This window comes from Balaenoptera ricei, chromosome 16, assembly GCF_028023285.1.
Source record: "Balaenoptera ricei isolate mBalRic1 chromosome 16, mBalRic1.hap2, whole genome shotgun sequence".
Lineage (NCBI taxonomy): Eukaryota > Metazoa > Chordata > Mammalia > Artiodactyla > Balaenopteridae > Balaenoptera > Balaenoptera ricei.
In genome coordinates this window covers 109,147,445-109,161,312 of record NC_082654.1, presented here as the reverse complement: position 1 = coordinate 109,161,312, position 13,868 = coordinate 109,147,445, and the positions used below count along the sequence as shown (strand labels likewise).

Sequence of the window (13,868 nt, the reverse complement as noted above, 5' to 3'; positions counted from 1 at the left end):
CGTTTCACTTTATGTTACAGCAACCTGCGTGCTCTCCCCTTCCTGATCTTGACTCCTAGTTCATAGACTGTTACCCTAACAGTTCTGCGTGTACATTTTTATTTGAAGGTTGCAGTTTTTCATCTCTGATGTATTACGGTCATCTCACGCATGGGTTCTATAGAGAGGCTTAGTTTAAGCATTGCTTTTCTTTATCTTCCTCCTGTAATGTAACAAGAGTCTGTTGTATCTGCTATGTATTTTCTCAATAGGGTGTCTGTTGCCTGTAATATAGTGATCTGGATAAGAATTCTTTCATTTGTTCATCCAGCTATTCCTTCGATCATTCCTCCAGCCACCTTGTTATCACCTACTAAGTACCAGGCATGGTGAATAATGAGATGGGATCCCAGGAAAAATGAATGGTGTGGAAGTGGGTGTAGGGACAGGTTTCATGTTTGCATTAAGTTTCAAAAGACACGTAAAAGGATTCAGAGACTTTTTCTTTTGGCCAAGACAGAGTAGCCAGTATTGGAATATCCTCCCTGCCACAAACAATGATAAAGCTGGAAAAAACATATTAATCAACTGTTTTCAGATATTGAACAATAGACAGTGCAAGGCTCTGATCATTGAAAGAGGGGAAGCATACAAAGTGAGCTCCCACAATTGTCCCTGCTTTCTTCCCAGAGGCACTTTCTTATCTGTAGTAGCAGGGAGGTGGAGCCCGAAGAGAGCACAGTGGTCTTGTTTAGCTAGGGAGGTAGAATCAGAATTCTGGGCTGCTAAGTAGCTGGACTTTGTGGGTCAGAGTACTAGGCAGGAGTGAATTTCGCAGTTAAGGAGCTACAGAAATCAGTATAGGGATCCCCTTTAGTGATTGGATGAATATTAACCTGCTTTTGTGTAGCAAGAGCGTGTATAATCAAGACCTGACAGAGAACAGTAACTGGTGAGGTGAGCTAAATAGAGATGACAGAGGCCATATCGTGATGAGAGATGTAGAAATTCCAATTAGCCAGTGGAGAGACCTGGCTGAACATCCCAGGAATTCAACTGAGCTCCAGAAAGACCAACTTTAGGAGTAAAGATATTCTCACCCTAGAATAAGGGCTACTGTAGACATTTCGAAACAAAGATTAAAAACAAGTTTCAAAAGGATCAAGCTGACAAGCTGACGTGCAAATAAATTGACTCATTAACAGAAAATAACTCTCTCTAAGGGAAGGAAAAAAAACAGTCCAGACTGTCAGTACTATAACATCATCAATACCCAGCATATAATAAAAGTTTGTAGATATGTAAATAAGCAGAAAAAAAGTGACCCATAACCAGCAAAACAAAACAAAATAGAAACACACCCAAAGATGTTGGAGTTAACAGAAAAGAAGTTTCAAACAGATATTAATATGTTTAGGAATTCAAAGGAAAAATTATCATAATGAATGAATTAATTGAGACTATCAATTGACAGGAAAAAATACTGAAATTCTGGAAATGAATAAAACACAATGTCTGAAATGAAAAACGTAGAGGATAGGGTTAACAGGAAAAAAAAGGATCAATGAACTTGAAGCAAGGCAATAGAAACCATTCAAACTGATGTGCAAATAATGAAACGATTAAAGAAAATAAAGATTCAGTGATGTGTGAGACAATATCAAGCATCCTAACATATGTATAAGTGGAATCCCAAAAGGAGAAGCAATAAATAGGGGCAGAAAAAATTGAAGAAATATTATTCAAAAAATTTAAAAATTTGATGAAAAATATCAATTCATAAATCCCAAGAGCTCAGCACACCCCAAGCAGGATAAACACAAAGAAAACCAAACCCAAGTTCATGATCATCAAATTGCTGAAAATTAAAGAATAATTATAAGAGCGTCTGAGATTTTTTATCGTCATTTTATTAAGACCGTGAGAAAAATTAAAAACACATAATATACTGGGAAACAACTATGTGAGTTAATCACTAACATCTCATTAAAAAATAATGCAAGCCAGAAAATAATGCAATGATATTTTTTAAATGCTGGAAGGAAAATAAAACTGTCAACCCAGAATTCTACATCTAGGAAAATGAAGACAAAATTTAAGTTTTTACAGTTAAAGAGAAGTTGACATAATCACCAGATAACCTGCACTGCAAGAAATATTGAAGGAAATTCTTTAAGCTGAAAGAAAATGATAGCAGATGGAAAATTGATTCTACATAAAAGAATGAAGATTGCCAGAAATGGTAAATATGTAAGCAAAGATTTTTTTTCTTTCTAAGCCTTTACAAAATTGATTGTTTAAAGCAAAATAATAACAAACTATTGTGGGGTTTAAATGTTAATATACATTAAAGTAAAATGCTTGACAACAATAACACAAAGGACATGAAGGATTAAATATACCATTGTAATAGTCCTACATTACAGGAAGAGTAGTATGAATTTTACCCATGTGATAGGGTAAAAATGCACATTATAATTCCTAGAGAAACTGCAAAAAATAAAACAGAGTTACAGCTAACTGATTTAAAAGCTGATACATAGTAAATTACTAAAAGTTATTCAGCACGCTACCCCTGCCCCCAAATATTGGAAAGAATGCAAAGAAAAAAAAATGGACGAATTAAAAACACTGCAGGATGGTTGATTTATACCCAGTCATATAAATAATCACATTAATGTAAATGGACTAATCACTGTAATTAAAAGGTGGAGATTATCAAACTGATAAAAAAGCAAATCCTAACTATGTGCAGTTTGCAAGAGATATGTTTTAAATACAAAGACATGGATAGATTAAAAGTAGAATGATAGAAAGTTTTTTTTTAAGATTTATTTATTATTTTTTAGTTCAATTTTATTTATTTTTGGCTGCGTCGGCTCTTAGTTGCAGCATGCGGGCTCTTTTGTTGGGGCACGCGGGCTCTTCATTGCGGAGTGCAGGCTTCTCTCTAGTTGTGGCATGCAGGTTTTTTTTCTCTAGTTGTGGCGCACAGGCTCCAGGGCACGTGGGCTCTAGTTGAGGTGCTCGAGCTCAGTAGTTGTGGCGCGTAGGCTTAGTTGCCCTGCGGCATGTGGGATCTCAGTTCCCCAACCAGGGATTGAACCCTCATCCCTTGCATTGCAAGGTGAATTCTCTACCATTGGACCACCAGGGAAGTCCCAAAAGGACAGAAAGTTTTATCCCTTACAAACACTAATTATGAGAAAGCTAGAATAGCTGTATTAATATCAGATTCAAGACGAGGTATGTTACCAAAATAAAGATATTTCATAATGACTGAAGAGTCAATTCATCAAGAAGACAAAACAGTCCTAAATATGCATACACCTAATAACAGAACTGTAAGGAATAAAAACTGAGTAGGTGAGTTACAAAACAATTTACCTGAATGGAAATTTTAAACACAATATAAAAAATTGGTGGGCTACAACTAAAGCAATTCATAGAGAAAAACTTACTTTTTTTGTGCTTCCTTTTCCTTCTGTCAATAACTAAGGACTCAATTATCTTGAAAAAGATACAAACCACCATCACCACAACCAATAACAACTACCCCAGTTGATTGGCTGTCCTTCCTATCTTCTCTCTCATTTCTTTTCTTCTCTTCATCATGACTTTGGTTTAAGTGGTTTGTACTTATGGTTTTTAGCACCTATTACTACTGTCCTGTCATCACTAATTCGTTCCTTATCCTCTTATCCTCATAGGGCAGCCCATCTCATTGTTGAACTCATAGTTGTTAAAATGACCTTTGTTATAGTAAACACTATGCCCTGAAGCTTTTTCCCATTGGTCATAATAATGCCCTCTGGGACTACAGAGAATATCAAGTTCACATTTCCACAATAGCCCTTCAGATAGTTGTTGAAGACGACCATTGTCTCCCCCAAAGTCTTCTTTTATGCAAAGTCAAAGTCCCTGGATCTTTTAGTCATTCTTCAGTAACATAATTTGAGTTATTTTACAACCCTGTAGTTTTCTTGATATGTAACTAACAATCTGTATGATCTTGTTCAAATCAGTACTATTATATTTTTTTAATGGAGAAAGTGTAACTTGCCCAAATCATCTAGTTTTATTTCATTTTATCAGTAACCCTTTATGTGTAGCATCCGAAGGAGTAAAACGAGGTATATTCTGACTCTTGCTATCCCTTTGTTTTGATGGTATCAAGATCACATTCAGTTTTCAAGTGTTATCCTACTTCGGGTTCGTATGTTCAAAGAAATTACCAAAGTATTTGTTAAGTATGCTACTATATATTAATGAACTGTGTAGCTGGTTTTTTGAACCACGGTGCAGGACATTCCATTTATTTCTACTAATTTTCAGTGTATTAGTTTCAGGCTGCCAAAGCCGTTTGGCAAGATGTCCTTAGATCGTAACTCTGCATTCCAGGAGGTACCAGTAATCTCACGTCATTAGCATACTGTATATGTTTCCCCTCAAATCATTAACAAAAATATTAAAGAAGATATGGTGTCTCATTTAGCAAAGATTGTTGACGCCCGTTATCCTGTGTTTTTAGAACTCGCTCCTTTGGAAATGTATTCAGCTCACCCAGTGCTCCCAGTCACGTGAGGTGAGGTGGTGCACTTAGGCTGTGAAGCTGTTCCAGGACACCCCTCCTGGTAACACTTCAGCGTGCACCTAGCTGCTCTCAGACCTTTCCACCTGCCACCTTCTTTAGCCTCCTATCTGCTCTGCCATGACCTGCAGGTTTCTGGAAAGGAGAACTCAAGGATATAACCATCCTGCATTTTGGCCATTCGCGTCCATGACCACCATGAGAATGTGTCTCTTCTAACACAAAAAAAACCAGGAGGAGATGAGAATCAGAAGGGATATGGATGAATAAGAGAATTAATGATTGTGGGACTTCCCTGGCGGTCCAATGGTTAAGACTCCGTGCTTCCAATGCAGGGGGGCGTGGGTTGGAGCCCTGGTCCGGGAACTAAGATCCCACATGCCGCGTGGCCAAAAAAAGAAAAAAGCATTAATGATTGTAAGATTGGTGGCTTATTTGGGGGTACTTGTTTGAACTAAGCACTACACAAATCTCCTGATTTCTAGACTCTCTTCAGCATCTTTCCCTCAATAAGGGCAAGGGGAAAATCCATTCGAAACAAAGGTTATCCTGCGACTTCTTTACAACTGCCGTCGTGTTTGTTCCTCTGCCAGGGACCTACTGCCAGCAGAGGGAGGTGGAAGCCATCACAGAGGGCGATGAGGATGACAGAGGCTGCTGCTGCTGCAAACCAGGTCACCTACTCCACCTGTTGTCCTGCAATGCCGCCTTTAACCTCCGCTGGCTCACTTGGGAGATCGCGCGAGCGCAGTACATCCTGGAGGGCTACAGCATCACGGACAACAACGCGGCCAGCATGCTACAGGTGTTTGACCTCCGAAGGATCCTCATCCGATACTACATCAAGGTATTGCTCCGGGTCCCAGACCCTTTGTCTGAGTAATGATGCCGGGCTGGTTCCAGAGGCTGCTGGAAAGCTGTGTAAAGAGCTTAGGAAGCTTCTCCACAGCTTGTGAATCAGAGGCTCAGCTAGGTTTCGGAGCCACCGGTTTCGTGAAGAAGCCTCGAGGGCTTTGGGTTGGCCTGCCGTGCATGCCCCAAGTCATATCCTAAGCCTGGGCACGAAGAGGTAGTCTGTTTTCTTGCCTAGATCTTCTTCTCCACTTTAACACCATGTGAGTTGCTTGACAAATGGAAACATCCTGGAAGTATGACCAGACCTCAGTTTTTACGAGTGATAAGGATCAGTTTAGAGGCTCTGCAAATTTCTACCTTTTAGAACCAGAGTTAATTTTTTAAGCTCATGATAAAAATGCAAAAATAGAGTTAAATGATCCAATCAGGATTAGCTATGACAGCCTTTTCTTCTTACTCATATGGGGACTAGTACATTTATTCAGTTGCTCGGTACCTACATCTGCTCAACCTGTATTCGGCCTCAGAACGTGTGCTGGTTTTGAATAAATCTCCTAGAGGAGACTTATGTGAGACTTGACCAAGGATGCAGCACGATAACAGGGGCGAAAGTGTTTTCTAAGGGGCGGCGGGACGGGCGAGGGTGTCCGTGGCTGAGGGTGTCTGTGACGGCTCCTGTTCTGAGGCACCACTTTGCACGGCGAAAGCCCTGGATGGTCCTCAGAGGGGCCCACGTTTTAATGCCATTCACCAGGAAGAAGCCCATCCACCTGAGACCCCAAACTCTCTGCCAGCTGAGGCTGAGACAAGTGGTCCAGCAGAAATAAGGGAATACAAAATGAAGAGATAACACGGGCCCCTGAAGTTTCAGGAATTTCCATCAGCTAAAAAGGAGGACATTTAGAAATTGGAAATAACTCCTGGGGGGAGCCCCAGCGTCTGCAGCAATAGCTGCTAAATTGTTCAGGAAATAGAATTCAGACTATGAAAATCAGAAGGTTAAAGAACTCCTGATGATTACACCGCAAGGTTATTGCAACAAGAAATGTCAGTGCGACAGAGATGTTCTGTGGCAGAATATTTAAAACAGCTTGAGCAGTTCGTGCTCCCCACCTTCGTGTGTGCTAGAGGGATGCAAAACTTTACATCCAAACCTCACACAAAATGGTAAATGTTTGCCCAACCTCACAGACATTGGGGAAGATTTGGGAAGTGAATCAGGAAGTTGTGATCTTTTGCTTCGCGACTCCATGTTTGTTCCCTTGACCGTTGTGTCTGAGAGCCAAGTAGTTTTTCACAGAGTCAACTCTCGGGAAATTGGGTCCATCAATTGGTATTAGACTTGGCAGTGGGCCGTGAGATCCCAGTGGCACACACACGCAGGAAGTGTATTTCTCTCACACGTAAATGAAGCTCTGCTCCAGGTCCTCAGGGACCAAGGTTCCTTCCAGCTCCCAGCTCCAACATTTTTAGTGTCTCCTCCATCTTAAGGCTTAAATGGATGGAGAGAGGGACACAGAAAGGGAAGGCCAAGGGCATGCACAAGCTATTCCTTAAGAAGGTTCCTGAGGGACTTCCCAGGTGGTCCAGTGGTTAAGAGTCTGCACTCCCAATGACGGGGGCCCAGGTTCGATCCCTGGTCAGGGAACTGGATCCTGCATGCATGCCACAACTAAGAGCCCGCATGCAGCAATGAAAATCCTGCATGCATGCCGCAACTAAGACCCGGCGCAGCCTAAATAAATAAATAAATAAATAAAATAGATTTTTTTTTTTTTTTTTTTTAAAGAAGAGAAGGTTCCTGAAAGTTACCACAGTACGCTGTAGCTGTGTCCCATTGGCCAGAAGATTGTCATATGCCAGCTTCGAGGGGGATCTAGAAAGGGTATTCTGGACAGCCATGAACCCAGACAGAAATTGTGTGTCATGGAAAAAGGAGAAAACAGATGTTAAATGGCAACCAGCTCTCTCTGGTGCCTCCCTCCCAAAGGAGAGGTTCCCTTGAGGACCCGCTTTAGTTCTAGGTGGCAACAGGATGGGGTCATTGCAGGGGGCCTAGATCCAGGGGCTGACTGCAGCCGTGCCAGGGCTGGGAGCTTACTGCGAGGTGGCAGCTGGGGACAGCAGTCTAGATGGGCCAGATGGATGAGCCCTGGAGCCACATGTCTCCTTGGTGCCTCAAGAACAGGGCAGGACAGAAGGGGCACTTCAAGACGGTGCAGTAGAAGGACCTTGAGCTCACCTCCTCTCATGAGCACACCGAAAACACAAGTAACTGCTGAACAGCCATCGATAAAAAAGACTGGAAGAATAGGGCAAGGCTGTCTGTGTGCCAGCAGAGCCCTCAGCTGTTATTTCTGATGGGCTTTCCATCCCCACCCTTTCCTATGCGTGTGTGCCCTCCCCATCCCTGCCCTTGCATGGCTGTATCCCAGCCCCCTCTTCCTGCGCTTCTCTTTCAACCTGAGCTCCCAGGGCAGCTCCCGCTCACATCCTCCCTGGGGTCCAGGCTGCCATTTGCCTCCCCGTCCTCTGAAACCTTTTCTTTTTCCCTTCTGGCAACTCCCTGCTCCCTCTGTGGGCCCCCAGACCTGAATGTGATGACTTCCCTATGGAGGTGCCCGTAGTTTTTAGATGAACGAAGGTTGCAGGTAATGCAGAATCTGAGCCATCCAGTCTGGACGGACGAGATCCAGGTGTAGGCAAGAGTCTGCAGGATCTGCTCCAGGCATTAGTGGCGAGGATGGAGTTCAAGATTGAGCCAGGTCTCTGTGAATCTGGAGCTCCCCATAGACGGCTTTTCCATGGGCCAGACGTGTGGACAGACGGGCTTCACATGATGGGGCCAGCAGGTCGCCGTGAGTGGGTGAGAGGGGAGAGCGAAGGGCTGAGGTGCCCCCTCTGGGTCCACCCGCTTGGCTTTTCCAGAAGCCTGGGGGGAGCTCCATGCCAGGACCTGCCTTTTGATGTCTCTCTCCATCCCTTCACATTCCTCCTCTCCTAACGTTACAGGGAAGAGCTAAATCAGACTCCATGTTGGATCTGTTTCTTTTACTTTAACCTTTGCTTCCTTCCCATTGCTTTTGTTCACTAAAAGGATCCTGTCTATATATAATGGTCCACCTCAGGGAACCCTGCCCCTCTGCCTAAATATTAAACCAAAGTGCCTTTGTTCAGGGCAACATCCGGCCCCTGTGCACCTGTGGATGACTGCAAGAAAGAAGATATTAACACACCATCTCCCCGAGGCTGGCCATTCCAGGGGATATTTGCAAAACTTATGGCCTTTTTACTTTACTTTCTCACCCCCTCCGCCTCTCTGTTCTATAAAAGAAACTGGCACCCAGACCCCGATAAGATGGTTCTTTCGAGACTTTAGTCTGCCGTCTTCTCGGTCTGCCGGCTTTCCGAACAAAGTCGTCTTCCCTGCCTCAGCCCCTCGTCTCCCGATTTACTGGCCTGTCGTGCGGCGCGCAGAGGGAGCTTGGACTCGGCGACACTAGCTCCTGGCAACACGCCTCCTGATTCCCTGTACGTTTTCTGAAATGACAGTTTGCAATCTGATAAACAAACCCAGGATAACGTGTGAGTGGCGGAGGGCTGAGGGAGGCCCCCAGAGTCCGCCGGGAGACAGTGGGCTTGTGGGAAGACAGTCCATTGACCCTGTTTTCTACGAGCGGGCAGTGATGCCGACATGAGAGCTTGGGGAGTGGGGGTGCAGGAGAGGCGCACAGGGCGATGGTTTGTGACCCGTCGGGCGATTCCCAGGAGCCAGGGGGCAGACCTGTGGCATCAGGATCCCCCAGCCAGCCAGATCATTACAGATTGCCACGTCCTACCCAGAAATTCCCATTCTGTGCACCTGGGGCGTGCCCAAACACCTATATTTTGACATAAGTTCCCTAGGTGATTTGATATGCAGCTAGGCTTGGGGACCACTGCAGACATTTGTGCTCAGTAGAAACAGAATCAGTGCTCAGGAGAGGCTGAGATTTGGGGACAGATGGATCTCGTGGTACCTCCTGGTAACTCACATCAGCACCAATAAGGCCCGTTCACACGAGACTTTGTCTAAACATCACACTCAGTGCCTTCCTACCCTTCGGGGACCGGCAGCTCAGAAACTGTACTCATCTCCCTGGTACAGTTAGTTCAAGGAAATTTCAGGAGTGCTGAGTGCCTATGAGGACAGAAGAAACAGCACTTGAGGGTAAAACCAAATGAATAGATGTCAATCCACTGTATAGCACAGGGAGCTATAGCTCAGTGCTCTGTGAAGACCTAGATAGGTGGGATGGGGGGTGTGGGAGGGAGGTCCAAGATGGGAGGGGATATATGTATACATACAGCTGATTCACTTCGTTGTACAGCAGAAACTAATGCAACATTGTAAAGCAATTATACTCCAATAAATTTTAAAAAAAAGAATATTTTCTTCTTTGGCCTAGGCTACTCAGTGAACGAAATTGCCTTTGTAGCCCTGAATTGCTTCAAGTTTCAGGGGTTTGGTTTCATTCTTTTTATTATTTTTATTGGACAGAAAGAAAAGCTTGGAATAATTCCTTTGCACAAAAGGATTTTTTTTTATTAATCTCATAATAAACTGGGTCAGTTCTCCCCACCCTCTATGAATATATTTGAAATCATTGCCTTTCTGACGACTGGAGGTTTTCCCTGGTGCCTCGTCCATCTCTCTTCCATTCATTAGTGATTAAAACCCTCTAGCCGTCAAGAAATCAGCTTTCTGTGAGGGCCTGCTTTCCCAGCCACCATTGTTTCTGCCCAACTCTTCGAAAGGAGATACGCTTATCACCTGCCCTGCAGGATACGGTGGAAACACCCGGGGATGTGGCCCTGCCTGCCAGGTCCCCCTCCTAGAATGCGCTGTCTGGGAGAATATGCTGATCTACGATGAAAATGAGAGACCAGGAGGGTCCCTGCTAGAGGAGCCAGATATGGTGAATTAATTCAGAAGAGGCCCTGCTTTCAACACCGATCAGGTTCCATGCAGTGAATTCGTGTCACCATCCTGACTTAGCAGTTTGCCTTAGTGTGAGATCCATTTCATCCTGACAGATTCTGAAGGATTTCACACCGTTCATTGACAGAATCTCTGCCTAAATAAAGGGGAAACGGGGTACGGTTTGCAGCCAGTTGGAGTGGTTCTGTTTCCTCCCAGTGAGAGGAGTTGGTACTGACACCGAGGGAGAGCCAAGCGTTCCACTCAGAAGCCAGCGCTGCAAGACTTTGCCAGAACTAGAGGAGGGAGTTTGAGCCTCTGGGATTCAAAGTCCTTGTTAACTATTCTGACTTCATCGGTGGAGGGGTTATTTTCATTCCTCCCTAGAAACGAGTGAAAAGGTTAACGCTCAGCTTTCCATTTTTGTTTGTTATTTCTGTCTGGTACACGTGATTAGGATGTATCGAGGAAAAACTAGACCAGATGTTTGCTCGAGCCAGGTGTTTAGACAGACCAGATTTCTTTCTTGCCTTTGTGATTGTCAGCTGAGAAGCCGTGCCTTTGATCGCGGTCACGTTTCCTCTTTGGCTCGTGACTTTGGACCGAGGACTTAGACCGTCTACCTCTTGGAAGCTTTAAGTTACCCCGCCAGCTGGTAGAAAATAAAACACCCTCCAGAGTCTTGATTTACGTATATGAATATTAGATGTGCACTCTGGTGACCATGGGAGATTCAGCTGTCTCCTCTTTCCGAATCCCCTGCTCGAAACCTCTCCTGAGCTCTGCTATTGCTGCCCGCCCTGGGCCTCAAGCTTGCGGGGTAGGTAAGTCATAGATGCCAAAGAGATGATGATTATTAAGATTTCTGCACATGTCCCATGTGCCAGGCCAGGTGCTAAGTGCTTCATATGCTTGATCTCATTTTAAACCTCAAAACGGTGATGAAGAGTGGCCATGATTAGTGCCTCTGTATTTTGCCCCTCTGCTTTCAGCTTCCCCTGGCCTCTTCCTCCTTTCCTCTTTCCTTCCCTCCTTCTCTCCCTCCCTCCCTCCCCTGAAGGGGTTTCCTAAGGCCAGCAGTGCTGCTTGGACGCAGAGCTGCAGAGGTTGGGGAAACATGTGAACTACTGAATTTTGCTTACTGTCTGTGGACTTCATGCTTCCGCTCCCCCGCTTGGGGGTCAGGTGGATGATGGAGCCTGATAGAGATTATGCCCCAAAGAAGGAAGACCACACACCATGAGCCACAGATGAGCCGTCTCCAGTATGCAGGCTGCCTTCGGTCCTAACAGCAGAGAGAGGCTGAGTCAGGCGTCTGCCGTGGTTTTGCCCAAATCCAGAGACCACTTGTGTCTGTCCGCTCAGCATTCAAACTCCTGCACTAACCTGAAATCAGACACCTCGGCAACCTCCGACCTTGGCGCTCTGGATTTCACGTCCCGGCTAAAGGGAGGAAGAGGAGGGGAGCTGGGGGGTGCTGCCCAGCAAAGGGCCCCTCTGCCCACTCACCTCCGTCGCCTAAGCCCTGCTCACGTTCATCCCGTGTGTATTACTTTCTGTCTTCTCGCTTGGCCAGAATGCCTTCTATAATCGGAGAAGGCCATCAGTGAAGGGTAGGATTCTACGGGAGCAGGAGCTACTGCCTTCTTTGCATCAAACGCCGCCCCTGCCCCTCCCGTCGCTCTCAGTTTGCATATAGGACGCAAGCTGTGTTCCCGGACCCATCTCAGCCCCGGTGGCACCAGCCACTTCCCTTTCCCTGTGATAACGAAAACGGAGTGAGGTTGCAAGGGACTTTTCCGTAGATACTACCGTCTGTTCCTGACGTGTCCACAGCAGACTTGGATTTTTCTTTTTCTCTGTCACATGTTTACTTCTCCAGGCTGGATGCTAGCCTTCTTGAAGGATGAACTCATTCGAAAACTGTAAGATGGCTTTCAGTAAATCTGTAGCTCAGAATCATAAAGCCCGAGGGTGGCGCTTTCCCCAGTTGGATTCATAAGTGGAATGTCTGATGTAGGAGGGCACATGGGTTATTTTTGAAGACATCACAGATGTCCACTGTCTGGGTACACAGGATTATGTATACGTGTGTGTGTGTGTGAACAATTTCACATCATAAGTACTTTCCATAAGTACCTTGTTGCTTTAGCTCATGACACACTCTTTGTCTGAGGCCCTGGAGGAGGACGTGCCCTGATCTCTCCAAGCAACATCAGCCCAGCCTGACCTCCAGGAAGCCTAAAGAAACCATGATGCTTTTGTGTGCATCTCTCAGAAAGGATGGCGCTGGCTGTCATTCTCTGTCACCAAGGAGATTCTGTTCTGGTACATTCTCCTCTTCTCACGTCCCTCTTCCCTCCACTGAGTCTCAAGAGAGAACATTTTAAAACATCTCCAGTGGGTTCTGTGCATTAAATCTAGCAGGAAATACAGATGATACCACCTGTGGGGATCTCACGTCTCATACCTCCCTGATGTTGATTTACCTTATGAAATATAGTTGAAAAAGTCTTTCTGGCTTTGGAATGGCTATAAGGGCTCAAAGTCTTGCTTTCTCTTGGCAGAGTATAATATACTATATGGTGACGTCCCCGAAACTGTTCTCCTGGATCAAAAACGAATCCCTTCTCAAGTCCCTGCAGCCCTTTGCCAAGTGGCACTACATTGAGCGCGACCTTGCGATGTTCAGCATGAACATCGATGACGACTATGTCCCGTGTCTCCAGGGGATCACGCGAGCCAGCTACTGCAACGTGTATCTGGAGTGGATTCAGTACTGCGCACGGAAGAGGCACGGGGTAGGTAGGGGAGGTGGGGCTGAGGAGAGCCTTGTAAAGACCATCTCTTTCTTTTTTTTTTAATTTAATTCTATTTATTTTTTACACAGCAGGTTCTTATTAGTTATCCATTTTATACATATTAGTGTATACATGTCAATCCCAATCTCCCAATTCATCACAGCACCTCCCCCCTGCCGCTTTCCCCCCTTGGTATCCATACGTTTGTTCTCTACATCTGTGTCTCAGTTTCTGCCATGCAAACCGGTTCATCTGTACCATTTTTCTAGGTTCCACATATATGCGTTAATATACGATATTTGTTTTTCTCTTTCTGACTTACTTCACTCTGTATGACAGTCTCTAGATGCATCCACGTCTCTACAAATGACCCAATTTCATTCCTTTTTATGGCTGAGTAATATTCCATTGTGTATATGTACCACATCTTCTTTATCCATTCGTCTGTCGATGGGCATTTAGGTTGCTTCCATGTCCTGGCTATTGTAAATAGTGCTGCAATGAACTTTGGGGTGCATGTGTCTTTTTGAATTATGGTTTTCTCTGGGTATATGCCCAGTAGTGGGATTGCTGGGTCATATGGTAGTTCTGTTTTTAGTTCTTTAAGGAACCTCCATACTGTTCTCCATAGTGTCTGTATCAATTTACATTCCCACCAACAGTGCAAGAGGGTTCCCTTTTC

At 44.8% G+C, this 13,868-nt stretch overlaps 1 protein-coding gene across 6 annotated transcripts in view; it reads left to right on the top strand.

Annotated features, from left to right (window-relative positions):
- PCNX2 (pecanex 2) overlaps window positions 1-13,868 on the top strand; it is a 305,993-nt gene that overhangs the window by 261,121 nt on the left and 31,004 nt on the right. For all 6 annotated transcript variants that reach the window (XM_059900886.1, XM_059900885.1, XM_059900884.1 and 3 more), the window contains 2 exons: window positions 5,164-5,417; window positions 12,953-13,186. In XM_059900886.1, coding sequence (XP_059756869.1) covers window positions 5,164-5,417; window positions 12,953-13,186 — 488 coding nt within the window. The remainder of the gene's footprint in view (window positions 1-5,163; window positions 5,418-12,952; window positions 13,187-13,868) is intronic.